Here is a 27,708-nt window from a genome sequence, read left to right on the forward strand (position 1 = left end):
GAAACGCTGTATTCCCAGAGGAAGGGTCTGGCGAAGCTGTGACCGCTGGAGGCGAGGTCCCACCGGTGTAGGCTGAGACTGTGTGTTTTGCTGTGATTTAAAGGGGTTTCGTTGGGGTTGTTGCGTCTGTTGACCTCTTTGTTGAGTCTGCTGATTTGCTTGCTGGGTTTGTTGAATCGGTTGCTGGGTCTGTGAGTTCTGTTGTTGTTGTTGTGGAAAAGCATCCCGTTGGATTTGTCGGCTGCCATGTTGTCGAGCGGGCTGTTGCTGGTCTGCCTGTTGATCGGCGACCTGTGATTGGACTATTTGCTGTTGGGGTACTTGTTGTAGGGCTATTTGCTGTTGGGCTACTTGTTGTTGGGCTACCTGTTGTCGGGCGGCCTGTTGTAGGGCGTTCGGTTGTTGATCGTTTTGTTGTTGGGCGGCCTGATGTTGGAAAATCTCCTGTTGCAACTGGATCTGCTGTCTGCGTATAGCCTGACCAATGCTGCTGACACCAGAAGCGGCGGCAGGGGAAGTCGTAGGTGATGAAAAATTTAACATGGCAGCTGCCGACAGGGCATCATCAGTCGTGGGCGAGGAAGGCGGTGCGGCCACCTCCTCAGAGCCGTCAGATCTAGTAGCTGGCCTTAAAAAGCCAGAAAGGGGGGAAGAACACTTGCTTGGTCCATGGTATCAGAAAAGTGGTGATCCACTTTGGGCTCCTTGGACCTGGTTCTTACAGTGGAGTTAATTGGCTTACCTTTATCGTCCTTAGCTTTCCTCTTTTGTCTGCCCTTACCGTCATCGGGGGGTTGTGGTGGTTCAGGTGGTGGTTCCCAAACGTCCATATCAGCCATATTTGGCGCTCCGGTTCCGCGCCGAGCACCAGGCGCACACAAAGGGCTTTGTGGTCTCAAACAGTAGAAAAATCAGTGCAAAAGACAGAAACACAAGGCGGGGGTCGTCGTCCCCGCAGTGAGAAAGAATAGAATCAGCTTAGGGTGACGAAATAATTCCTCGTCTCGTCCAAGAAAAAGACGTTATTTTGTGTATGTATAACGGAAACACAAATAAACGCTGCACGCAGCTGCAGTGAAAAAAGGCACGCACACTAATACAAAAGTGTCCGCAAAAAAAATTCGAATCGCTCTGAAACGACAAGGATGTTGTCAACGCGAGAGCTAAAAGACGAATGACGCTTTGTCGATTTGAGAAACACGTAAGCAATTTCGGTGGTGTTCTGTCAGGGTTGCCAGATGTGACGATTTTAAGTCATTTTGACGATTTTTCTCCAAAATTTGGCGCTGACGCTTTTCGCTTTGAATCCCTTTATATGTATGTTGACGATTTGTTTTTCTCGGGATTTATTTGTATTAATCCAATACAGTCCTTAGACCAGTACCGGGTGGACCCGGTCTTTAGATCAACCATATGCTGGAACAGGTGGATAATTTGCGTTTTCCATGACAAATATAAGGGAGAAAGAGAAATGCCCCAAGGGGGTATTCTATCGCCACTTGTTTGGGTGACCACCATAAATAACCTATTATTGATGGTGACTGAGGAGGGGTTAGAACCCGTCTGCAATGATAGTGATATTGGATAGGAAACTTAATTGGAAGTGTCACATTCAGGAGCGTACTGAAAAGTCTCACAGATTTTGGGCACTATGTAGACGGACCGTAGGCTCGAAAAGGGGCCTGAATCCGAGGATAGTCCACTGGCTCTTCAGGAGCGTGATAAGACCAATACTTACATACGCCTCAGTAGTTCCTAAGGTGGACTGCTATGGAGAAAAAGTGCAACATAAGGACCATACAACAGGTTCAGAGAACATGTTGTCTTGGCATAGGCGGAGCGATAAGGACCACGCCCACTAGGGCACTGGAGACTATTTTAGATATCCGACCCATTGACATACAGATTAAATGTGAGGCAGCCACTGCGGCTATGATACTTAAGGCGATGGGAGAATGGATTGAGGATGGGAGCAGGTCATATCATCTCGGTATAATCGAGGCGACAATAGGAAACCTGGAAGAAAGGGAAGAGGTTTGTCACGTACCCCCATAGGAGGTCGCTCCACCTTTTCTCTGGAGTGGCAATTGATGCTGGCGGGCGCTGGCTGCTGGCGGTTGAGCTCCGGCTGTGGCTCAGTGGATGGGGCGCGGTTCTTTGCCAACACCTATTGCCAAAAAGGAGGCGGTTCGCTGGCATGCCGGTCTTCCATGGCATGCCTCGGCCTAACCCTCCCCAAACCATGGTACTCCCGTGGCCCACTAAATCGGAGTACCCCAAAAGCTTACTCACCTGTTCATTACAACATTCCTTCCCCTTTCTTTAGTCTCCTATCCCTTCATGGGAAAGAAAAAAAACCAAAAATATTTCATTCTAACATTCGTACAAAATTCGGCACTGCTTTATTTGGAGGTCACAACCTCCCTGATACTCTCAATTTTGACATTTATAACTAAACTTGTAATGACCAAAGAAAAGGTAGTTAAGAAATTAAAATTCAAGTTATCAAGACTAACAAATTTTTCGTAAAACATTTACTTTAAGCAAAAACAGTAGCAAAATTTAAGGCTTTCAAATTTAATTTCTCAAAGTCGTGTTTTTCAGGTTCCTGGTTCTAATAGCGACTGTTCCGGATAAATGCCAATGGAGTCCCCGGGTATTGTGGTCCTGGTGGCAGCCTCTGCGGCCAATAGGGTCCCTTTTAGGTTCTCGTTTGTCCGTCCGTCCGTCTAGTCTTTGGTAAGTATTGTAGTGTTTAAGTGTATATGTATGTCGCAGTCAGTTCTTGTCTAAAAAAGTTTTTTTCTTTTATTATTTTCTAGGGGTTTTCTGATGTGCTGCTTTCTCAGCACCGTAAGGTCAACATTGGCTGATGGGCAAGGAAATATCCTCTACTATCCACTACCTAACCTAACTATGAGCTCATGCTTAGGTTACTCTATAGAACCCAACCAAAGGGTAAGTAATAAAAAAAACTCGATGTTGTCCCTACCTAATTTCCTTTTTTTCACTTTTATTTTACAGAAAAAACTTTTTTTTAACAAAAATAAATCCGTCGAGAGTCAACCGTCTGTATGCCTGTCTGTTTATGGTCAGAGAAATTTTTGGACTACCTTATGGACACTGGGGTATGCGACAGCGTCTAGGTCCCTCGGTGGAGTAGCGACAGGAGTTGTGGATATGCCAATTGCAGCAGCTGAAGTCTTTTATACGTGTGGCAGTGGAGGTGGAGGTGTCTTGACTTTCGCTTTTATTTTTAGACTTAAGTTTTTAGCTTTAAATTTTACATTATATGATTTGATTTCTTTTCTATTTCTTTTCAGTGTTTTCTTCTTTAATAAATCTTTCTTTTTCTTTTACAGGTTTTTTTTTACAGCTTTACTTTCTTTAAGCTTTCAGATTTCTTTTATTCTTTTATTTTTCAAGTTATTTTAAATCATTGTAAAATTTTCATATATATATATATATATATATATATATATATATATATATATATATATATATATATATATATATATATATATATATATATATATATATATATATATATATATATATATACATACATATATACTGTTTTTAGAATTTTGCCTTATATTTGTAACTTTTTCTATAGCTTTAAGATGTTCACTAAAACTTTACATTTGTTTTAAATTATTCCTTTAGTTTTCACCACTTTGTTTATTCTGTGACACCGCTCAATAAACACATTAAATTTTTCTTTTGCTAATTCACTTGTGTTTACTTCTTTTTTTATTTTTACTGATGGCTCCACCTCCGTTTGCTGCCAAGATCCAATCGAAAAAGAACTTGTCATCCTCCACATACTGACCATCATGGTTCCCCCAAGCCATCATGTCCACCGAGGAACCATCATGAAATTTGCTTTTCCAAAATAGCAAAAACAAAAAACATATGTTTCTTTGAAGTGTCGTTGTAGTGGTCACATTTGTATGTGGAGGTAACATATGGTGGTAGCGCAGGGTTGTATTCCCTAGTTGCCATAAAAACGTGACTGTTCAAAACCAGATGTCGCTCTACTCCAATCAGACATAGGGTGACACGCTACAAACCCAACCATCCTTTAGACATCACTGTCATAGGATGGGAGGGAAAAACAATTCTCTCGCCCCTTAAGAAATTGTAATTCTTCCTCAATAAATATACCTTGAGCTATAAGTATACCTTGACTCGAGTAGTACCTACCCGGTACTCGATTAACCAGTTATACCTTCCTTAGACATACCTTGATCAAATTAACTTCATATCAATAAAGCGGACGGACGGAAAAAATATGCCGAATAAGCAATTAAATTAAAGGTAAGTAAAAGTGGTAAAAACTCGCATCGGCCGCTTCGCTTGAGAGCACGGACCATACCAGAAGTGGACCAGCGACATAATGTGCCCAGGGCAGATGAACTAGTAAGTGTCAAATAAATAATACGCCACGGCGTATTCTTTATTACTCCTCTCAGCCCCCTACTTGCACTCACCACGGCATCCCTCGCTCCATGTCCAAGATGCCATAGTGATAGAAAGACGGGTCACCCATTGCGAGGTTGATATGAGGCTCTACCGTGGTTGAGTGATATCCTGGGGCCGGCATCGAGAGATGACAATCTCTCGTCCGGACAAAACGCCTTCCGCTGCAACTCGCGCTCCATGTCCAAGATGCCATAGTGATAGAAAGACGGGTCACCCATTGCGAAGTTGACAGCGATCTCTCCGGCGGTCGAGGCACCCCAGATAGGCAGAGAGAAATGGCACTACCCCGTTCTAACCCCTTTGCACATTCACCACTGGAACACTCCTGGCGGCCCCGCACTCGCGACTGCGTAAGACCACGAGTTTCGTCGCTCTCAGTCCCCGACGGATAATTCAGGTAAGTCGAACGGTAAGTATAAAGTCCCAAACCTCTAGGTATATATAATCATCCTACACACACACATTCTTCACCGCTTGCCGACGATGGGATATTAATCGCAAGACGATTCTTATGGAAACAATCCAAAATAGCTGCAAAGCAGCAAAGCAGCTCAAGGCAACAAAAACTTCAAGACTGGATCCAAAAATTCTATGCCTCCTAAAACTAAAGCTAAGTATCCATTACTATAAATTCAAAAGATAACGCAAATCCTAATTCATTTTTCTCTTATCCTATAGCTTCTTACACTACTGGCTAATACCTATGGACCTTGGGCCCATGTGATGGAATCCAACTTATAGCTAAAACGGTAAGTCACTGATTTCAATTTTTATTAACTTTTTATCGGAGCGCCGAGGCCTACATTTGTGAGGTACTATGCCATGCAAAACTTCTCCTCAAAGAGGTGTCGCACTGCGGCACGCCGTTCAGACTCGGCTATACAAAGAAAAGCCTCTTATAATCGTGTTTAAACTTGAATCGGATTACACTCACTGATATGTGAGAAGTCTGCCCCCGTTCCTTAGTGGAATGTCCATGGGTAAAATTTGCAATTTGCTTTATCGGACGCATTGGTAGCTAGAAGATATTTACTGCTTTAGGTCCTTAGCATGGTATACGCCCAATGATTTCCCTTTTAGATCTTCAATCTCATATAAGCACTTTCCGACTGCTTTAACTATTCGACACTTTATGTATTTCTTGTTGAGTTTTGCGTTGATATTTCTACCGAAGTCGCTCAATTGATGGTTACGTCGATAAACCTCTTGACCTGGGAAAAACCTGACTCTTCCGGCACGAATGTTGTATTTCTTAGCCCTTTCGCGGTAATTCTTCTGTAACCTTTTCCTGACCTCTTCCCTCACTAATTCCAAATGGTTCGATTTTGGTAAAGCACTAAACTCTGGGTCTTTCAACGAGTCTAATCGTCTGGCCAGCCTATAAACGCTGCCGTGCGTAATCATACTGGTTCCAAAAAGAGCAAAATAAGGTGTCATGCCTATTGAAGAATGCACCGATGACCGCAATGCGCACTCAATTGCAGACAAGTTTTGGTCCCAATCCCTTTGATCCTCCTGCAAGTATGAACGAATGGCCGCCAATATAGATTGATTAACTCGTTCTGATGCGTTAGCTTGAGGTGAATAGAGCCCCGTCTTCATATGGACTACACCGTAAGCCTCTATAAACGCCACGAAATCTTTCCCAGTAAATTGTTTCCCATTGTCGGATAAAATAGTTTCGGGCACACCAAATTTGTGGAAAACTTCTTGCTCAAGAAATCTAATAACATTTCGAGCGGTTGCCTTTCCCATTGGTTTCAATAAAACATATTTGGTCAGGTGGTCTAAGACAATAAAAATGTAGCAGTTTCCTGCCTTAGAGCGTACATAAGGGCCCAAAAAATCAATGTAGATTTTCTGAAAAGGACGACTGATTTCTACCATTGCCCCCATCGGCTGACGCATTGGCTGATTATTCGGCTTAGCCTCTTTGCACACTTGGCACTTCTGAACGAAAAGTCTGACCTGAGCACTCATATTAGGCCAGTAGTAATATTCTTTCAACCTAAACAGTGTCTTGTGAAAGCCGCCGTGCGCTGCTGTGCTGGGACAATGAGCTTTCTCTATAGCAGATGCCGTGAGCGATTCCGGTACCCATAGTTTCCATACTGAATCCTCGTAAGGAAGGTCCACCGTCACTGGTATTGTCCGTTTGTAGAGATAGCCATCAATGACTCTTAAGTCTGGCAAATCCTTCTGGTTAGCCTCCACGGCTTTGATCTTCCCAAGGTACTCCTCTTCCTTAAACTCGGCCGCATTGAGGTCTACTAGACTAAAGGATAAGCGCGTCAGGTACCACGTTTTGACTACCCCGGCGGTGTTCTATTTCGAAGTTGTGCCCCTGCAGTAAAAGACTCCATCTTGCCAGACGACCGCTCAGCTCTTTGTTGCTCATCAACCACTTAAGTGATGAATGATCTGTGATGATCGTAAATGGCATCAGCTCTATATAAGGGCGAAACTTTTTTATTGCCATCACCACGGCTAAGCACTCCCTTTCGGTGACGGAGTAATTTTTCTGCGCTGGGGACAACTTCTGCGACATGAACGCTATCGGATGCTCGCCTCCTTCATCGTCTTTTTGAAATAGGACACCACCAATACTAACGTCGGATGCATCACACTGGATGTAAAAATGTTTCCGGAAATTGGGGTGTCTTAAGACTAGACTACGGGTTAATGCCTCCTTTAGCCGTTCGAACCCTATTTTGGCTTCATCACCAAACTCAAAACCACGCCCTTTCTTTAATGTGGCGAAAATTGGTGCTGCGATGGTCGCATAATCGGCAATAAAACGGCGATACCAGCCTGTCATACCTGTAAAACGCCTAACCTGTTTGACATTCTTTGGGTATTCGTACCCCACTATCGCAGAAACCTTGTCAGGATCAGGCTTTACTCTTCCCTCACCAACTATATACCCGAGGTATCGTAGCTCTTTAAAACAGAAATTTGACTTTGCCACGTTAATCGTTAGACCAGCCGCGTTTAAGGCCTTTGCCACTTGTCTCAAAAGGTCGAGATGTGTTTCAAAATCTGGGGCCACTATGAGCAGGTCATCCAAATAAACAAACACTCTTTCACGGAGATGCGCAGGAATCACCTTATCCATTAACCGGCACATCCTCTGGGCTGCGTTACACAACCCAAAGGGCATTACGGTGAACTGGTATGGGGTCTTCCTGGTACAGTAAAGGCCGTTTTCTCCCTGCTCTTCAACTCGAGTGGTATCTGCCAGAAAGCATCTTTCAGATCCACACTCGATATGAAATGCGTATCCCCTAGCCGGCTGAGAAGGCCCTCAATGTTTGGGAGCGGATAGGCATCCTTGACAGTAATGGAATTGATCTTTCGAGCATCCAGGCATAATCTATTTTTTGTGCCTTTCCGGACTAATGTCACTGGGTTATTCCAGGGGCTCTCACTGGGCTCAATGACCCTCATGTCAAGCATCCTATCTAGCTCTGCATACATTAGGCTTTGCACTGCTGGAGATACAGGGTAATGACGTTGCTTTACTGGTATTGCATCTGCCGTGTCAATAGTGTGTGTCTCTAAGGATGTGCTTCACAATCCCCTTATCTCGAAAGACGGAAACTGAGATATGACCTCGTCTAATCTCTCCCTCTGATCACTGTTCAATTGATGCTTGGATGGGTCAATAGGGACGTCTTCTGCCTCCTCCTCCAACGACAAACTTTCAACACTGACTAGCAATTTATATCGTTTCATGAAATCGACCCCAAGGTATAGTGCTTTACTTAAAGTGGGGACTAAGAAAAAGGTTACCTCACTTTCCATTTTACCAAGTTTCACTGGGACCCGAATACGTCCTACAACCTTGTGTGGTGTCCCGTCTGCTGTGCCGACTTGTGCCGAAAACTTAAAAATTGGTATCTGCGCCCTCTCAACTAACTCTAGGCAGCCTTTGCCTAAGACGGTGACTGTTGCGCCACTATCTAACAACCCCTCTACCTCTTCATTTCCAATTTTCACTCGCAAGTAAAGACGAGTGCCTTCTCCTTCATATAAGGTAGATGAGGCTATCTCCTGCCTGAGTTTCCTTCTAGACCTATACCGCTCTCTAGCTCTTTTGATTCGCAGATGTCTCTTCCAATTGTTTAGGGTCTGTTTCGACTCAGTAGAGATTAGCTGACTTACCTTACCTATATCTAAAAACTTATTTAATACACTATTATCATACAATTCATTCTTCTCATTATATTTTTTTAATTCATTAACTTCACTTAATTCACTAAATATCCTAGCTCTAACTTGATTATACTCCTGCATTCTTACGTTCCAAGGCCTTATCTCTTTAAGTTTAAATTCATTCCGTTTACTACTACTACTAACACTATTTTTCTCTAAAACTACTTCAGGTTCCATCTGTTCATTTGCAACGATTCTTATTTGGGGTTTGTTTGTGCCGGACGCGTTGTCCCCTTCACCGAGCCCGTCTGGATGTTTCCCTTACACTTGGGACAATTTGGCTTGACAACGTTCTCCAAACCACAACCATAACAGAACAGCTTTCGTGTTGTCGAAGGGCAATCCATGAATCCGTGTCCTCTTTCTTTGCAATTCCAGCACACATAGTTTGCTTGTCTTGAAACTGCCTCCACTTCAAATTCTTGTGGCTCATCCGCCTCGATGGCATGGACTCGTGGAGCAAACTGCTGCCTATGTCCCTGGTTTGCTTGCCTTTGATTTGCCAACATTGTTTCGGCCTTTCTGCATTCTTCCCGGAAGTGTTGGAGGCCATACATGCGAATTGGGAACACCAAAGCTGCCAAAACCGGTTTCAAGTTACCTTTCATCATCTCCACCAGCATGTTTTCGCTCATTGGCTCTCGTTGCTGGTGTCGCAAACGCAGCATCGCATTATAGAAATCTTCGAAAGGCTCCTGTGGACCTTGTCTCCTATCCATCATACGCCGCTGCACGTCGAAATCACTCTCAAATTTCCTGAACTGAGACAGGAATGCCTCTTTTAGCGCCTCAAAGCTATGAACTCGCCCCTATCGTCGTTGCATCCAGTACCAGTCCTCTGCTGGTCCCTCTAGAAGTTGCGGGAACTTTACTAGCACCTCGTCTTCATCGCATTCATGATCTGCTTTCAATTGCTCCAATCTAAATATGAAATCTCCAGCTGTATTGGATTTGGATGTGCCATCAAATTTCAGCTTCCATTTTTCCATGTCCACGTTTCGAATATGGCTTCTTGACGCAGTAGAAAGATGTGGGTATGGTACTGGTGCAGCACCTGATTGTGGTGGCTGTCGCCATGTCTGCTCATTCTCGTTGTGGTACTGTCTGGGCTGTCTGTGACTCGCCATCTGCTGCGGTAACAAATTAGCATTTGTGGCTGGTAGCTATGGTTGCTCTGTGGCATTATAGTTTCCAGAGGTACTTGTCGTGCTCGCTCTGTGTATGGAAACACGCGTGCATTTGGCATGGATGTGGGATCTTGTGGTGGTTGATTGGACACCGGCGGATTTTGATGCGATGATAGTACAGCGCCATTCGTCAAACTTTCCTGGACTAGTTGTGGCACTAATCTTCTGAGCCTCTCGTCCAGTATCCGTATAAGCTCTATTTGACCTAAGCCAATAGCCGAATCAATTACATCCTCTAAATGGTTGTCGGTACCTTGGGCCAATCTGTCGGTGGCTACATTATTCGCTTGCGGTCCATTTTGCCGGATGTCTCTGTATATATTTTGCGCGGTTATACTGCCAAAATTTGGGGTCTCTGGAGATGTCTCGTTTATTGCTGAGATTGACGCACCTGACTGTGCTGGGCTTGAAACTGCCGATGACACTATATTAGCGGGCACTATCATTGTTGCGGTTGTGCTAGCTCCTGCTGTGGTCGTTGTGGTTGTTAGCATCATTGTTGTTGTGTTTGTTGTTGCTGCCATGTTAGAACAGATGGGACCTAATCCCCCCTCTTCGTAGCTATTTGCCCTAGTTCTTACCATTTAGTTTATTGATTAATAATGACTGAAAAAAAATAATATATCTTTTATATTTTCAGAAAAAACACGCACATAAATCTTACAGTTTAAACTGATATGCTATGCCTAAATACAAGGAAAGGAATGTGAATGGTGTAATTTACAAACAGGTGAGTACAAAGCAAACCAATAAAGACAAATAACGTAGAAATTCAATGTCCTCCAAAATAACTTAATTTCTTCTCTTTTCTTTCCAAGGTTGCGTTCCGCTGACATTAATAAAACAAAAGGTAATAATGGGATTGAATTTGCCCCCTTAACGAGAAACCAAAGGTCACTGAAGGACATCTATAACGATACCATGCAGGCCTCTCTTGGTTTGGCATTTGCTTAAACAACAAGAAGGAAAACGGACGGACAGGTAGGCAAATACAATTAGAGCTATTGAATCTAAAACTATTTTATATTAACGCATTCTTCTCTCCCTAGAAACGTCGCAAACGACCATCGGAACTTGGATCCCGTTAAGCCGTGACTTACGCCTCCTTCATGGATTGTGAAAAATACACTGCTACAATTGTATCCATGTAAGTTTCATGAATTCCTCCATGAGACTCACGGTTTCAGCTTCCATTAACCCATCACCGGGGCTTACATGGGCGGAAAATATGAAACAAACATGGAACGATTGAAACTATAATGATGTGGTAAGCCTGATCTCTCAGGCCCCATGTTGCGGGCGCCATTTTCTTGTCACGTACCCCCATAGGAGGTCGCTCCACCTTTTCTCTGGAGTGGCAATTGATGCTGGCGGTTGAGCTCCGGCTGTGGCTCAGTGGATGGGGCGCGGTTCTTTGCCAACACCTATTGCCAAAAAGGAGGGACAAAAAAAAAAACTAAAATCAACCAGCTTGTGGGTGGACAAATACAGCGGGTACGTAAACACTTGAAATTAAACACACAGAAAAATGTCTTTATCGGTTCGCTGGCATGCCGGTCTTCCATGGCATGCCCCGGCCTACTCCCGTGGCCCATTAAATCGGAGTACCCCAAAAGCTTACTCACCTGTTCATTACAACATTCCTTCCCCTTTCTTTAGTCTCCTATCCCTTCATGGGAAAGAAAAAAAACCAAAAATATTTCATTCTAACATTCGTACAAAATTCGGCACTGCTTTATTTGGAGGTCACAACCTCCCTGATACTCTCAATTTTGACATTTAAAACTAAACTTGTAATGACCAAAGAAAAGGTAGTTAAGAAATTAAAATTCAAGTTATCAAGACTAACAAATTTTTCGTAAAACATTTACTTTAAGCAAAAACAGTAGCAAAATTAAAGGCTTTCAAATTCAATTTCTCAAAGTCGTGTTTTTCAGGTTCCTGGTTCTAATAGCGACTGTTCCGGATAAATGCCAATGGAGTCCCCGGGTATTGTGGTCCTGGTGGCAGCCTCTGTGGCCAATAGGGTCCCTTTTAGGTTCTCGTTTGTCCGTCCGTCCGTCTAGTCTTTGGTAAGTATTGTCGTGTTTAAGTGTATATGTCGCAGTCAGTTCTTGTCTAAAAAAGTTTTTTTCTTTTATTATTTTCTAGGGGTTTTCTGATGTGCTGCTTTCTCAGCACCGTAAGGTCAACATTTTTTGAAGAATGTTCTCCTTATTTTTAATAGGATTTTTTTTACATGTGGATATACCAATATCTTTCACACAATCTATATTGATTCCCCTTTTTAAAAAAGGCGATCCTAACATTGCTTCAAATTATAGAGGATTATCGCTCATGGATACAATTTCGAAAATTTTCAATACCATCCTATTAAATCGTATTACAGGTTGGCTGGAACGTGAAAATATCCTTAACGAATTTCAAGCAGGTTTTAGAAAGGAATATTCAACGGTGGATAACATTTTTAACCTTGTGAATACTGTATATCTCAATATGAATGATAATAAGCCCACTTATAGTTTTTTCGTCGATTTTTCGACAGCATTCGATTTGATACCTAGAAACAGCCTTTTTTACAAATTATCAGGTATGGGTTTATCTACGAAGGTAATAAAAATATTACAAGGTCTGTATAATAATACAACTACAAAGATTTGGGACGGTTGCAGTTTTTCGAAGGCATTTAGCGTAAATTCGGGTGTGAAACAGGGATGTATTCTAAGTCCGACACTGTTTTCATTATACATCAACGATCTACCAGACGAATTACCGGGTGGAGTCAGTGTCGCAGGTTGTAATATTAAAGTATTACTTTACGCAGATGACATAGTAATTCTATCTGATTCCCCCAATGGTTTACAAACGATGATAAACTCTTTGCAAGGGTATTGCACTAAATGGCGTTTGAAAGTCAACTTATTGAAATCGAAGATACTTGTTTTTCGTAGAGGTAGTCGAATAAAGTCAGGTCTGAAATGGTATTATGATAATCAAGAGATTGAGATTGTAAACCGATACACCTATCTTGGAGTTGAACTTGCATACAATTTATCATTCAATACTCACTTACAGACTAAACTTTTGTCTTCCAAGATGGCTATAAATTCTACATGGTCGAAATATTTAGCCCAACCTAGAATATCGAAAAGTAATAAATTGAAGATTTTCACAGCATGCTCTAGATCAATAATGTTTTATGCTTCACAAATATGGGGTTTCCAGAAATATGAATGTGTGGAGAAACTGCTAAGATTTTTCATTAAAAAAATGTTGTACCTTCCAAATAATACGCCAAACTATATCATACACTTAGAAACTGGTCTACCCACTTTATATATGTCTACGTTAAAGAATCATTTTTGTTATGTCAGCAGAGTTCTGCGTTTAGGATCACACAGATTGCCACGAGTACTTGCAGAAAAAGTTTTGGAGTTGAAAATATATTGGGCGAAAGAATGGTCAAATATATGCGAAAAGATACAATACTTTCCTCCCAATCATAACGTCCCCGTTTGTTATTATTGGAAGGAGATTATTGACAATTTGAGTACTCACGAACGTAATGATTTTTGTAGCAGTGCAAATAACTCGCAATTCCATGATCTTTATTCTTGCTTACAATACAGTCAAATCCCTTCTTGTACTGCAGATCTATCTGCATATGCAACAGGTTTGATTATAAAAGCTAGAGGTGGCCTGCTTGACTTGAATGCCAAACATTTCACTGGAAGAAATAACTCAAATGTATTTTGTTCAATTTGTAATTTAAACCAGCCCGAAGACACATTACATTTTATTGGAGCTTGCCCTATTTTAGCAGAATACAGAACAATATTTTTTGGCAAGCGTGTTCTTGAAGAGAGTGAAGTTATTCAGATACTAAATGGCACGAATTTTCTTTCACTGTACAAATATATTATTGCAAGTTGTAAATATAGAAAATTAATTCTAAATGAATACAATATCTAATCACATTTGAATTCTTTTTATTGTATAACTTAATATGAGAAAATGGCAAACAGCAAATCGCTAAGCCAAACATAGATGTAGAATACGAATCATTTATATATAATTTATCGAGGAAGTAACATAAGCAATTTGTAAACTCATCTATTAATTAAATAAAATAAATAAAGGTCAACATTGGCTGATGGGCAAGGAAATATCCTCTACTATCCACTACCTAACCTAACTATGAGCTCATGCTTAGGTTACTCTATAGAACCCAACCAAAGGGTAAGTAATAAAAAAAAGCTCGATGTTGTCCCCACCTAATTTCCTTTTTTTCACTTTTTTTACAGAAAAAACTTTTTTTAACAAAAATAAATCCGTCGAGAGTCAACCGTCTGTATGCCTGTCTGTTTATGATCAGAGAAACTTTTTGGACTACCTTATGGACACTGGGGTATGCGACAGCGTCTAGGTCCCTCGGTGGAGTAGCGACAGGAGTTGTGGATATGCCAATTGCAGCAGCTAAAGTCTTTTATACGTGTGGCAGTGGAGGTGGAGGAGTCTTGACTTTCGCTTTTATTTTTAGACTTAAGTTTTTAGCTTTAAATTTTACATTATATGATTTGATTTCTTTTCTATTTCTTTTCAGTGTTTTCTTCTTTAATAAATCTTTCTTTTTCTTTTACAGGTTTTTTTTTACAGCTTTACTTTCTTTAAGCTTTCCGATTTCTTTTATTCTTTTATTTTTCAAGTTATTTTAAATCATTGTAAAATTTTCATAAATATATATATATATATATATATATATATATATATATATATATATATATATATATATATATATATATATATATATATATATATATATATATATATATATATATATATATATATATATATATATATATATATATATATATATATATATATATATACATATATACTGTTTTAGAATTTTGCCTTATATTTGTAACTTTTTCTATAGCTTTAAGATGTTCACTAAAACTTTACATTTGTTTTAAATTATTCCTTTAGTTTTCACCACTTTGTTTATTCTGTGACACCGCTCAATAAACACATTAAATTTTTCTTTTGCTAATTCACTTGTTTAATTCTTTTTTTATATTTACTGATGGCCCCACCTCCGTTTGCTGCCAAGATCCAATCGAAAAAGAACTTGTCATCCTCCACATACTGACCATCATGGTTCCCCCAAGCCATCATGTCCACCGAGGAACCATCATGAAATTTGCTTTTCCAAAATAGCAAAAACAAAAAACATATGTTTCTTTGAAGTGTCGTTGTAGTGGTCCCATTTGTATGTGGAGGTAACATATGGTGGTAGCGCAGGGTTGTATTCCCTAGTTGCCATAAAAACGTGACTGTTCAAAACCAGATGTCGCTCTACTCCAATCAGACATAGGGTGACACGCTACAGGTTTCCGATCGGATACCTGAGATAAACCTTGAAGTCGAGTGCGTTGCACTGGTGCCATCGGCACAGTCTTGGATTGACGGAAACCTAGTATTACCATCTGGAAGATCATGTTACAGGGATGGATCAAAGCTAGAGGACAGAGTGGGCCATGTTGTTTACATTGAGAACCCAGGGACTGAAATCTGTTTTAGACTGCTTGACCATAAAACGGTCCTGCAGGCGGAGATCCGGGCGATCACGAAATGCGTGAGGGGGCGTGGTGGAAACGCGAGGACGTTGAGTGCGAATATCTTTACCGACAGTAAACTGGCCATTAGGGCAATAACAACCAGGACGGTAAGGTCACGAACAGTCTTGCAGTGTAAGAAGGAGATTAATGCCTTTTCTGAGGATGGCAAAATCAGCATCGTTTGGGTGCCGGGTCATAAAGGAGTAAGAGGAAATGAAAGGGCAGACGATTTGGCGGTGAAGGCCAGAGGACTGCCGTCAATAAACTTGGTTAACCCGAGTTTAGGGAGTGCGTGACGAATGCGCATGCAACATTGTGGAACGAATGCGCATTCAACATTGTAGGACGAAAATTCTATGGAGGGTTCCAAATCGTGAGAAGACGAGGCTTTTATTGAAATGAAGCAAGAAGGAGGTTAGTATAGTTATTGGTATCATAACGGGACACATAGGACTACGAGCTCACTTATGTAAAGTCGGTGCGGCAAGTGATAGCATGTGTAGGGCATGAGGGGAAGATGATGAGAAGTTAGAGCATTTCTATGCTCATGGAGTAAATTCCACAAATAATCATCAGAAAAAAATTTTCAACTGTGGTTTTCCCCTCCTAATGCTGGCAACATCTGTGAGGTACTATGCCATATAAAACTTCTCTCCAAGGCACGCCGTAGTGTGACACCTCTTAAACTTGAATCGGACTGCACTTATAGATATGTGCGAAGTTTGCCACTGTTCCTTAGTAGAATGTTCATGGGGAAAATTTGCAATAAACAACGGAGTGTATCCGAATGTTTTTGCCACCCTACATTATAAGCTAGCAGAGGCGGTTTGCCAGCATAAGACAATCGGCTGAGGGGTGCTTGCTTGTGGCAGTGTATTGTACTCCGAGGCGGCAGCCCTTGCCGATGAAGAATTCCATCGGCTCAATCCGGTACGTACAACCGTCTGCCATGGGATTGCTCATTCTATTGTCCTATAAGCATGTGTTTTTAGCTAACTTACTTTTGTCACTTTCATGTGACACATACACTTGCTTTGGCATAAGTGGCGATTGATTGGGAAGTATTGGGTCTTATGCATTTCTATGGTAATTATGACCACTTCAACAGCAAATATTTCGTCTGGGTACAGGGCTTTGGACTTTGCACTTAGGATGGTATTCTATTTCGTCCACGATACATTGCGGTGCTTAACCATAGAAAATGGATCGGACGGATGGGTCTCCTTACCGCTCGGTTGTTATCATTGTATCCTTATACTTGTGTGCAGGGTAAAAATCCTTGCTGGGTCGTTTCGGAGCATAGAACCTGTGAGCATCCTTTAAATCTCGTTTGGAATATAATTTCTGCGTTTAAATAGCCAGTATTTGTTTAAATATTATTTAAGCTTAGGCCAATCAGCAGCATTTAGATATTATCATGTTATTACTTTAATTTTCACTACAATATGCTACATCGTACTACGATTTACACTGTGCTTCGTATTTTGGTGGCAAGTTTCCCGAGTATTTTTTCCGCTGTTCCTTTTCCCATTCGACGAAATGAACTGTTTTACGATGTTTATGCATGTTTCCATTCGAGTTGAAGGCTCTGGGACACCAAGGACAACGATATAGAGGGGATCCTGTATGTGTAGACATGTGAGACTGGAAAACGTTTTACCAAATTATTGGAAGCCGATAACTTTAATTTGTTACCTATTTATTACCTTGAAATTATCCGATCTTTTAAATCCCTTCCCACATATGGTGCAGGTGAATTTGTAATCGGTTTCGTGAACTTCGTGTATATGTTTCTTAAGGGCCTTCAATGTCGGTGATACTCTTGAACAAATATGACAATTGTAATCACGTTTTCCATCAACTGGATGCTTTCTCTGTTTGTGTAATGTTAAGCATCTTTTATTGGCCAATATTAAACCGCATTCATCGCATTTTACAGATATGCCTGCATGTCTTTCCATATGCGTTTTAAAGGTGGACGCATCAGGCAAAATTTGTCCACAAATATCGCAAACTTTGGTGTAAATATTAAGATGGACTGAATTCTTATGTCGCGAGAGTGCAACCTCATTGGCATAACTATGGGAAAAGCATGTGAAAAATTAAATTTATGCCAAAAATAAAATTAAAGTAAAACACATAAATAGTGGCCTTTGAACATTTATATGCAAATGTTTTATCACTCAGCAAAGGCCAGTTTTGATCATTAGTCTAGTGATTTTGGACACAATTTCATAAGTTAAACTTATGAGTAGAGTAAGCTTAAACATTTACAGTGCAATGCTTTAGGCATATGTTATTTCCTAATTTTGACTTACAACTTGCCACATTCATTACAAGGAAAGTTCTTCTCTGATTCTGGCACATGTACTAGTTTATGTGTCTCCAAATGACGCCCTTCCACAAATTTTTTCCCGCATATATCACAGCTAAAGTCCCTCTCGCCATGGATCCTTAAATGGTTATGCAGTCGTTGTCTATTATTCCAACATTTTCCGCAAATATTACATTTGAAATACTCTGGATTAAGATGGTAATTAATGTGATCGATCAAATGTGGACGACGAAAGAATTTCTTATCACAACACAGTGCATAGCCTTGTTCGTTGTGCGCAGAGCTATAATGATTACAGAGCGAACGAAATTCATCAAATTTTTGTTGGCAAAATGCACACTTCATTTCAAAATGTTTCTTGAGAAATTCATCATATTCTGATAGTTCCATTTTGGGTATACAAGGATTGTCAATTTTGTTGACTTTCTTAGTAAGCCTTGTCCTAGAAAATTTGTTTTCTTCCAAATTGGATTTGTTATGCGATTCGCGTTCATTTTGGTTAGTTTCCAAAACGTCATTGTTTGGATTTATCGTGCTTTCTGTATCATTTTGACTGTCAATATCATTATGACTTTCATTGTCCGAGTTTTGGTCTTCATCCATTAACGCAGGCGCCGTCCAAGTTTGTACAGCAATGTTTTCATTCTTTTTTTCATTAGACTTACAATCATTACCGGAAACTTCTCCACATTCCACCTTTATTTGGGGGTGTGAATCTATATCGATTTCCGGTTGCAATACGCAAAAGTCATAACGATCTCGATCCTCTATCAAAGGATCTATTTCGGGTTTCAGAAATAGAGGTTTATTGTTGTGAGCATTTTCCACACGGGTATAGAATTCGTGAAATCCATTTAACTCTCTCCAACAGTCCGAACATATACAACTCAATGAATGGATGGGTTCCTGCAAAAACGAGTACCTTAGAATGCCAATGCATTTGGACCAAGAGGGGATATCATACAAGAGGCCATAAATACTTCTTAATAATGTTAGTTATGTTGAACTTTAACCACTGCTCCGAATCAACAGCTATGCAATTGGGGCCAATCACATTTACGTCCAAGCAGATAAGGCAATCCATTATATCAAAAAATTTAACTTATATTAATATTTATCATTCACTGATAAGCAATTAATCCAGTGATAAAATTGTAAACAAATGAATTTGTTTTTTTTTATTTATGCTTCCTCGATTAGCTAAACACGTAAACAAGGAACGTAAAGACGTAGTCGTATCCAAGACATATTAATTCAGGTAGTGTATAGCAATCAGCTGAGCAGCACTGTGTCTCAAAGATTTTAGGAATTGTACAAGATGGTCAAACTGCTTGGTCTTCTTTTTTAGTTATGGTGATTTCGATTCTGAAAAAAAAAATGTTACACTAATGTTGCACTTATACGGGACAACATTTTGGGAATGCTGCCTTATCCCTCTCATAGTTTTACACTTTTTACATTTTCAATCGAACGTGTTAATATGCCCGTATATTGTAATTTCAACCAAATAATGCTGTAAAATGTAGCAATGCATCTAATATGCCGTTAGCTAAATAAAACGCGATTACTTTTTTCTTTTTTTATGTATTTCTTTTTAATATTTTGCCAAACATTCTACAAATTGTTTTCTTCTTCTTTTCAACCAAAATTTGCTTGAACAGTGGCATGCACATGAGATGATAGCAGCTGATTTAAAGTGCGGCATTCTCCATCCTAACCTAGCCACGGTGTAGAAAATGCAGCATTTTTTCACATTCAGTGGGCAACACCATTACAAACGAACATTTACCCGGTGGTGGGGTTACACTTTTTTGGAGAATCGAACACAAAATTTCGATCTCAGTGCAACATGTCGAAAAAATGCTGCACTTTCACAATCGAAATCACCATTAGTTTCACAGATAAGGTTCCTACGTGTGTGCAACTGTTGTTTTTTACTTGCGGAATGTGTTTACATTTTGCAATTTCTCTATTAAATAGAAAATAGTCCGTTAAACTTAAATTTGAAGGCGATCGGATGAAAAATTGCGAACTGTACTTTGTACACAACTTAACATGGGCAGACAAGACTGGTGAGAGGAGGGAGATCGGTGTGTATGACTCCCCCAAGCTCGGGTCTTTTCCAGGATTCAGTAGCGGGATCACTGCCCGGGAATCCAGACATCGGGAACTATAAGAGTATTCAAAGACGGGTTGAGGATATTAGTAAGGTACTCAACTCCAGGTAAATCCAGATTCTTCAACATCAATGTCGAGATTCCGTCGGGGCCCAACGCCTTAGATGATTTGGCGCCACGGATGACATTCGTAACATCGCCCACGGTAAATTGTGATGGCTGTCCATCGGCTCGCAAACCAAGGATACGGCGAATGACTCTCCTCCTTGCCCTGTCACTCTCGGGATGCCAAATAAATTGACGTTTGAACAACCTGGCGCATCTCTTCGGATTGGTCACGGTTACTTCACCAAAAGTGACAGAGGTCCTGTCAGCATTACACCACAACTTGCCTAAACCTGTGCATAAGTTACATTGCTTCAAATGTTCCAGCCACAAATTTCCCTTATGTTCGTTGACTACCCTATTTATTTCCAGATTCAGCTCGCTGATTCTGGGATTAGTGGGGCCCATACAACGAATCCCATCACACTCGTCTGCGAGTACCACTGCCTGCGTCGGGAACTTGGGCCGCACTGGTATAAAGGTATAAAGCGAGCGGCTACTGGGTTAATGATGCTTCAGAATTTGGCAACTAGCACATCCGAGGAGGGTGGCGATTGGATCACAGCTAAAGTCCCTCTCGCCATGGATCCTTAAATGGTTATGCAGTCGTTGTCTATTATTCCAATATTTTCCGCAAATATTACATTTGAAATACTCTGGATTAAGATGGTAATTAATGTGATAGATCAAATGTGGACGACGAAAGAATTTTTTATCACAACACAGTGCAAAGCCTTGCTGGTATAAAGCGAGCGGCTGCTGCGTTAATAATGCCTCGGAATTTCCTCTTGGCAACTAGCACATCCGAGGGGGGGTGGCAGTTTACTGAAGTGGCGATTGGTATGCTCTCCAAAGCCGGCCCAATCGGCCTTCTTCTGATTAATAAACGTCCGGCGCTCAGAGGTTATGAAGTCGGGTGGTCGGTCGGTGGTGAGAACTATGGCCAGGTGGTCTGACCCCAAAGGGATGACGGCTTGCCAGGATACGTCCCTCAAGAGATCAGGGGATGCAATGGAAATGTCTGGCGAGCTGCTGCACCTCCTCGTAATCCTAGTGGAGGCATTCTCATTCACCATGCAAAACGTGGAGACTTATATCTGCTCTGCCAAAGCCATGCCACGCTGGTCGTTACCTAGGGGAGGAGTTGTAAGCTTGGCCATTAATTGGAACACAGCTATCAACCGGCGGTATGTACACTTTGTATAGCACTATCTCGGCATTACCAGACCTCCATGTAGGATCCAGTAGCACCACGCTTAGGAGAGATGGGTCTATATTGCATGGAATGGTATATCATGAAGGCCAATCCCCCACCTCCATTCCTTGAGCGATCCTTACGTAGCACATTGTATCTGTGACAACTGTGCAAACTGAAGGTGTTTGTCAGCTTTGTCTCCTGGATCGCTGCGACCAAAATGTTCTTCCAACTCATAAAATCCGCAATCTCATCGATCTTGCCACGGAGACCGTTGCAGTTAAGTTGCAAAAATGATACACCTCCCTGTTGCTGTTGCGTATATTGCCGCACGGGAGAGGTCAGGGGGTCACATAGTCCGACGACGAGGAAGCAGAAGGCGACGACGACGCTTGTGACTCACTGCTTGCTATGTTCGTACAGCAGCTTGCAATATATCCAGTATGACTATACTCCCGTAATGCAGTGTGGCCAGAGCAAGATCGGAAAGAACTTGATATTAAAACGTCACCCTAAGTGTGTCGGGGGAGTCCCCCACCCCCAAAATACCACCCAACAGGACACTTTTACCGCTTTGGCCAATATGGGTATCAAATGAAAGGTATTTAAAAGTAGAGTACAAATCTTATATAAAAATGTATTCCTTGGTGTCTGAGGGGCCACCCCACCCCTCAAAACCCCCCAGCAGGACAAATTTGCCGATTGGGACAATATATATATCAAATGAAATGTATTTAAAAGGCGCACCCACCCATCAAAAACCACTCAACAGGACATATTTACAGATTTAGATAATATGGGTCAATATGGCTTCAATAAGACGTGTAGTTCGATCGGGATAATATGGAAATTAAACGAAAGGCCGATGGCAGTAGATTTTGAATCTAATGTTGACGAAGAATTCAAATATCTGGGTCACGTCCTGCAGTTCAGCAGAACATGCTGATCGCGACAATAAAGGACACAAATAAATTGTCTTTTGGGTCTTTGCGTCGGGGGACCGACCCTCACCTCCCAATAAAAAGAACACTTACTGTCATGTAGGACGACCGAGAAAATATTGTACTCAAATAAAAGGACGTGTTAGAGTGCAATCTCCTTCTCCCATCCTGCCCAAAAAAAGGAATTAAAAATAATATATGAAGGCTGATCAGGATAGAATAGGACAGCAATAAAAGATCTTTGGTAGTAGAGTACACTTTTTACCCTCAAATTGGAATAAACACAGGAAACTTGTGGATCTTTAAAAATGTGCTACCCCAAGTGGTAGGTTTAAATATGATTTTGAATGCGGATAACCAATACAATAGTGTAGATCTGAACGAGTCCCAACCAATACAAAAAAAATCAAGTAAGAGCGTGCTGAATCTTATAAACCCCCTACCATGGATCGCATCTGACGAGTTCTTTGCGCAGTATCTCTTTTTAGGCTAACAAAAAATAATGAATAAGAACGGTGGAGGAGGAGGAGCTATATCAAGTTAAAGTCCGATTCGGGGCTCAAGAAGCTAAATCGGGAGATCGGTTTATATTGGAGCTGTTGCGCCCTCTAGAGGCTGAAGAAGTCAAAACCCAAGATCGGTTTATATGGCAGCTATATCAAAACTTGGACCGATTTGACCTTTTTACAATCCCAACCGACCTACACAAATAAGAAGTATTTGCGCAAAATTTCAAGCGGCTAGAATGACGAAATTAGCATACCCGCATCCTATGGTGGAGGGTATAATTAATTAGTGTGGATCTGCTGAATATCTTGATCGCCACTTTCAAAATGCTTGACATTACGGACCTCAAACAAAATCTTATTCTAGCACGATGCTGATATTATTTCAGGGACCGCCCCCTAAACTGCCTTCAAACCGGCCATGCTTGCTTACTATGGCAATAAGGGGCTCAAATAATAGGTATTTTATCGTAGAAAACGAATTTGTTACCCAATTTTGAGACCAAATGTTTGGAGGTAGCCAATAAATTCCCCCTAAACCAATTGCAATTGCGGCTCAAGTAAAAGGAATTTAACAATAGAGCACAATCCTGATATTTTTCACGGCTAAATGAGTGGGTGGCCGCCCTACCCTACATACACTTCAAACTGGACATATTTGTAGATTATGACAAGAAGGGACTCAAATCTGATATCTGTACCAAGTGTTTCATCGACGACACATCTCATAAACTCCCACTGAACCACACATATATACCGACTATAGCAATATGTAGCTCAAATGTGGTTTTTGGGAGTAGATTATGCATCTTATATCCACTTTGGCTATTCCAATCCACCACCAAAACCAAGGAAATAAAGTAGACCTAACTTTTGAACTACTTGCTCAATCCAAAGTAACATCTGTTAGCCAATATTATCCTTCGCGCAGACGAGCTGATACATACGTTTTTCAAATATTTATCAGACTCCGGTCTTAAAAAGTTCAGCCTGCAATCCATCGGCTCCTGCTGCCTTATTGTTTTTCAGTCTGGTTATACTATTCATTCTGACTAGGAGGTAAACATTCTATACCATCATCAGGGATTGATTCTGAGGTATCCTCTTCACCACCATCGTCGGATACTAGCAGTTGGGTAAAATTTTATTTCCATATACTCAGCACACTATCTGTATCAGTTACTAGATTTACTTCTTTGTCTCTGTAGGACGATGTGCCTGTACCAAAGCATTAGTTTGACTCTTTGGTAGAATTTTCGGACTTCATTCTAACCATCGCACATTTCAATTCGCTCACTCACTTCATTTCTTTTTTCTTTCTGTGTAATAGATGTTTTTGCTTTCTCCCGATACCTCTCCTTCGCATGGCGCAGTGCTATTAACTGTTAAGTTTGCCTGTTTGCTGCATTCTTGGCTTCTGTAGTTTTTTGTACCCACCACCGAAGGATGGGAGTATATTCATTTTGTCATTCCGTTTGCAACACATCGAAATATCCATTTCCGACCCTATAAAGTATATATATTCTTGATTAGCGTAAAAATCTATGACGATCTAGCCATGTCCGTCCGTCTGTCTGTTGAAATCATGCGACAGTCTTTAAAAATAGGGATATTGAGCTGAAACTTTGCACAGATTCTTTTTGTGTCCATAAGCAGGTTAAGTTCGAAGATGGGTTCTATCGGAATATATCTTGATATAGCCCCCATATACACCGATCCGCAGATTTATGGTCTTAGGCCCCTAGAAGGCACATTTTTGTCCGATTTTGCCAAAATTTGGGACAGTGAGTTGTGTTAGGCCACTCGACATCCGTCTTCAATTTGGCCCAGATCGGTCCAGATTTGGATATAGCTCTCCATTTAAGGTTATGGTCCCATAAAAGGCGCACTTATTGTGCCATTTCGCCGAAATTTGGGACAGTGAGTTGCGTTAGGCCCTTCGACATCCTTCTCCAATATGGCCCAGATCGGTCCAAATTTCAATATAGCTGCCATATAGACCGATCTCTCGATTTAAGGTTTTGGACCCATAAAAGGCGCATTTATTGTACGATGACGCCGAAATTTGAAACAGTGAGTTGTGTTAGGCCCTTCGACATCCTTCTCCAATTTGGACCAGATCGGTCCAAATTTGGATATAGCTGTCATATATTGGGTTGCCCAAAAAGTAATTGCGGATTTTTCATATAGTCGGCGTTGACAAATTTTTTCACAGCTTGTGACTCTGTAATTGCATTCTTTCTTCTGTCAGTTATCAGCTGTTACTTTTAGCTTGCTTTAGAAAAAAGTGTAAAAAAAGTATATTTGATTAAAGTCCATTCTAAATTTTATTAAAAATGCATTTACTTTCTTTTAAAAAATCCGCAACTACTTTTTGGGCAACCCAATAGATCGATCTCTCCATTTAAGGTTTTGGACCCATAAAAGGCGCATTTATTGTCCGATGTCGCCGAAATTTGGGACAGTGAGTTGCGCCAGGCTCTTCGACTTCTTTCTCTAATTTGGACTAGATCGGTCCAAATTTCAATATAGCTACCATATAGACCGATCTCTCGATGTAAGGTTTTGGGCCCATAAAAGACGCATTTATTGTCCGATGTCGCCGAAATTTGTGACAGTGAGTTGTGTTAGGCCTTTCGACATTCTCCTTCAATTTGGGTCAGATCGGTCCACATTTCAATACAGCTACCATATAGACCGATCTCTCGATTTAAGGTTTTGGGCCCATAAAAGACGCATTTATTGTCCGATGTCGCCGAAATTTGGGACAGTGTATTGTGTTAGACCCTTCGACATTCTTCTTCAACTTGGCCCAAATTGGTCCATATTTGAATATAGCTGCCATACAGACCGATATCTCGATTTAAAGTCTTGTCCCCATAAAAGGCGCATTTATAATCCGATTTCACTGAAATTTGACACAGTGACTTATTTTAGGCTTTCGACATCCATGTCGTATATGGTTAAGATCGGTTTATTTTTACAGATAGCCACTAAAAAGACCAATATTTTGTTATACACAATTGAACAATGAATTGAACCGATTAGTATTTGGTCCAAATCGGAACATATTTCGATATAGCTGCTATGTGGGATAAGATATACATTTTTCACCGGATTTTGACGAAAGGTGGTTTACATATATACCTGAGGTGGTGGGTATCCACCTCGGGTATACATGTATCCACCTATCGGCCAGGCCGAACTTAACTCCTTTTTACTTGATGTACAATTCTGGGATTCCCCTTTTTATTTTAAGTTAAAATTGAGTGTCAAATTACATTCAGTCTGTAATTGAAAGTTAACAGGTTAAAGTGTTTATTCGAACAAGACTTCAACTACATAAGAAAGAGAACGTAAGATTCTTTCAATACAGGAAAAATTGGAACCGAAATACACATCTCCGTTGGTTTGTTATCAGAAAAATATGATGTGGGCAAACAACTTTTGTGGAATTTAATACAAAAAGAGAAAATAATTTTCAAATATGCCTCTAGAAATTCTACAAAACATTTGCTTTGATAAGGAGTGCAAAGTGCTTTTGCTTCTAGATATATGTAAGCAGTGATATATGAAAAAGTTATAGTAACATTGCCTATTAACATTCAGCCTATTGTTCAAGGGACAATCTAAAACTCAACCACCGTAAAGGAACCATCCAAAAAAATTTTGGTTTCAGACAGCAGACATGATTTCGCCAAATCTTTGAATATAAAGACAACTGCTATATCTTGGGACAATGTAACATCATAAGTTGAACATAATTATTGGAACAACCTTCTGTCCCACGATAACGAAAAGGGGAATTATGTTAAACAATCAAACATTGCAATAACGCCTGGAGGTTCAATTAATGACTTCTCAAAGTAGATGGAGGTCGATGGTGGTGTCACATCCTGTGCTTTGTATCTTATGGCATAGTACATATAGCAAACCAAAGAGAAGAGTACGGGGCTAAACTAAACTAGACTTAGACTAAACTGAACTTTATATGAAAACACATAAATAATGAAATTTAAAAAAAAAATTCTATTAAGCGTGTTTTCAATTTTCCGTGCTTAGATCGGATCCGAACGAGTCGGATAATCGAGGTTCAACTGTATTTGTCGTAGGCAGCGATTAATAATAACTTGAGTTTTACGGGAAGTCGCTTGTGTCAAGCTCCAAGTTGTACAGCCATACAGCCATAAAATAAATTTAACACTCCTTTTGAAGATTCTGACATTTGTATTATATAAGATGTCACTGCATCTCCAAACTTTGTTGAATTTAAGAAATGCACTTCTAACAGACATCCGTTACATGAAGGAAGATCGAGATAAGCCTGGAGTTTGACAAGTCAAAATCAATCAGAACTGTTGCTTGTTTCCAACATCTCCAAGCCAACCAAAATTTAAATCTTTAAAAAAATCTTAATATTGTTAACGCCTTAATTAATCTTAACATTGTCAAAATTATTGTTTAATTTTATATTACATATGTTACTTGCACATTATGCACTATAATTTGTTGAACTTTGTTAAATTTCATTGATATCTAACATACTGTAATTACAAGACAATTGTTATCTTGTTGTACAGTGACGCACAAAACTATTGGCACTGTAAGAACATTTGAAGAAAGCAACAAATATCATGCAACACGGAAACAAATATTTGGCAAATTTTGCATACCTATACACTCTCTTTCCCCCTTTCCATTCACACCGTCCTATTAGATAACACATTGAACACATATTGGGCATAAATCCGCGTATTAATAAGTTCGTATATATTAAGTTCGGCCGGGCCGAGCTTTGGATACCCACCACCTCGGGTAAATATGAAAACCACCTTTCGTCAAAATCCGGTGAAATATGCATATTTTATGCCCCCATAGCAGCTTTATCGAAAAATGGTCGGATTTGGGCCAAATTCGACACGGATATAAAGTGGTCTATTAAGTACAAGCCATTGTTCAATTTTGTAGAACCAAATATTGGTCTTTTTGGTAGCCATATCC

The 27,708-nt window shown here is 40.5% G+C and overlaps 1 protein-coding gene and 2 long non-coding RNA genes across 5 annotated transcripts; 2 read left to right on the top strand and 1 right to left on the bottom strand.

Annotated features, from left to right (window-relative positions):
- Positions 1 to 2,023: 2,023 nt before the first annotated feature.
- LOC131994943 (uncharacterized) lies at positions 2,024 to 3,384 on the top strand. Of its 2 annotated transcripts, XR_009396985.1 has the most exons (4): positions 2,024 to 2,478; positions 2,605 to 2,739; positions 2,823 to 2,958; positions 3,025 to 3,384. It is a non-coding gene; the product is annotated as an uncharacterized LOC131994943 (long non-coding RNA). The 2 variants fall into 2 exon arrangements; XR_009396984.1 differs by lacking the exon at positions 2,024 to 2,478 and having other exon boundaries at positions 2,590 to 2,739.
- A 1,649-nt stretch (positions 3,385 to 5,033) lies between these two features.
- Positions 5,034 to 14,509, top strand: LOC131995012 (uncharacterized). 2 transcript variants are annotated; one of them, XR_009397062.1, is made up of 8 exons: positions 5,034 to 5,234; positions 10,528 to 10,617; positions 10,706 to 10,868; positions 10,937 to 11,381; positions 11,812 to 11,959; positions 12,039 to 12,074; positions 14,027 to 14,126; positions 14,192 to 14,509. It is a non-coding gene; the product is annotated as an uncharacterized LOC131995012 (long non-coding RNA). The 2 variants fall into 2 exon arrangements; XR_009397061.1 differs by having other exon boundaries at positions 11,825 to 11,959.
- Positions 14,510 to 14,852: 343 nt separating this feature from the next.
- LOC106091826 (gastrula zinc finger protein XlCGF26.1-like) lies at positions 14,853 to 19,018 on the bottom strand. Its single transcript, XM_013258500.2, has 4 exons — positions 18,808 to 19,018; positions 17,827 to 18,749; positions 17,215 to 17,587; positions 14,853 to 17,152 (listed from the first exon to the last, which is right to left on the bottom strand). Exons 1-4 carry the CDS (start codon positions 18,925 to 18,927, stop codon positions 16,967 to 16,969), a joined length of 1,602 nt encoding a protein of 533 aa, XP_013113954.2. The 5' UTR covers positions 18,928 to 19,018; the 3' UTR covers positions 14,853 to 16,966.
- Positions 19,019 to 27,708: the final 8,690 nt, after the last annotated feature.

This window comes from Stomoxys calcitrans, chromosome 2, assembly GCF_963082655.1.
Source record: "Stomoxys calcitrans chromosome 2, idStoCalc2.1, whole genome shotgun sequence".
Classification (NCBI taxonomy): domain Eukaryota; kingdom Metazoa; phylum Arthropoda; class Insecta; order Diptera; family Muscidae; genus Stomoxys; species Stomoxys calcitrans.

Coding starts and splice junctions, on each gene's coding strand:
- LOC106091826 (XM_013258500.2), bottom strand. CDS start 18,927: ATGGATTGCCTTATCTGCTTGGACGTAAATGTGATTGGCCCCAATTGC. Junction 18,750..18,807: donor AGAAGTATTTATGGCCTCTT/GTATGATATCCC, acceptor TCGTTTTTGCAG/GAACCCATCCATTCATTGAG. Junction 17,153..17,214: donor AAAGATCGGATAATTTCAAG/GTAATAAATAGG, acceptor AACGTTTTCCAG/TCTCACATGTCTACACATAC.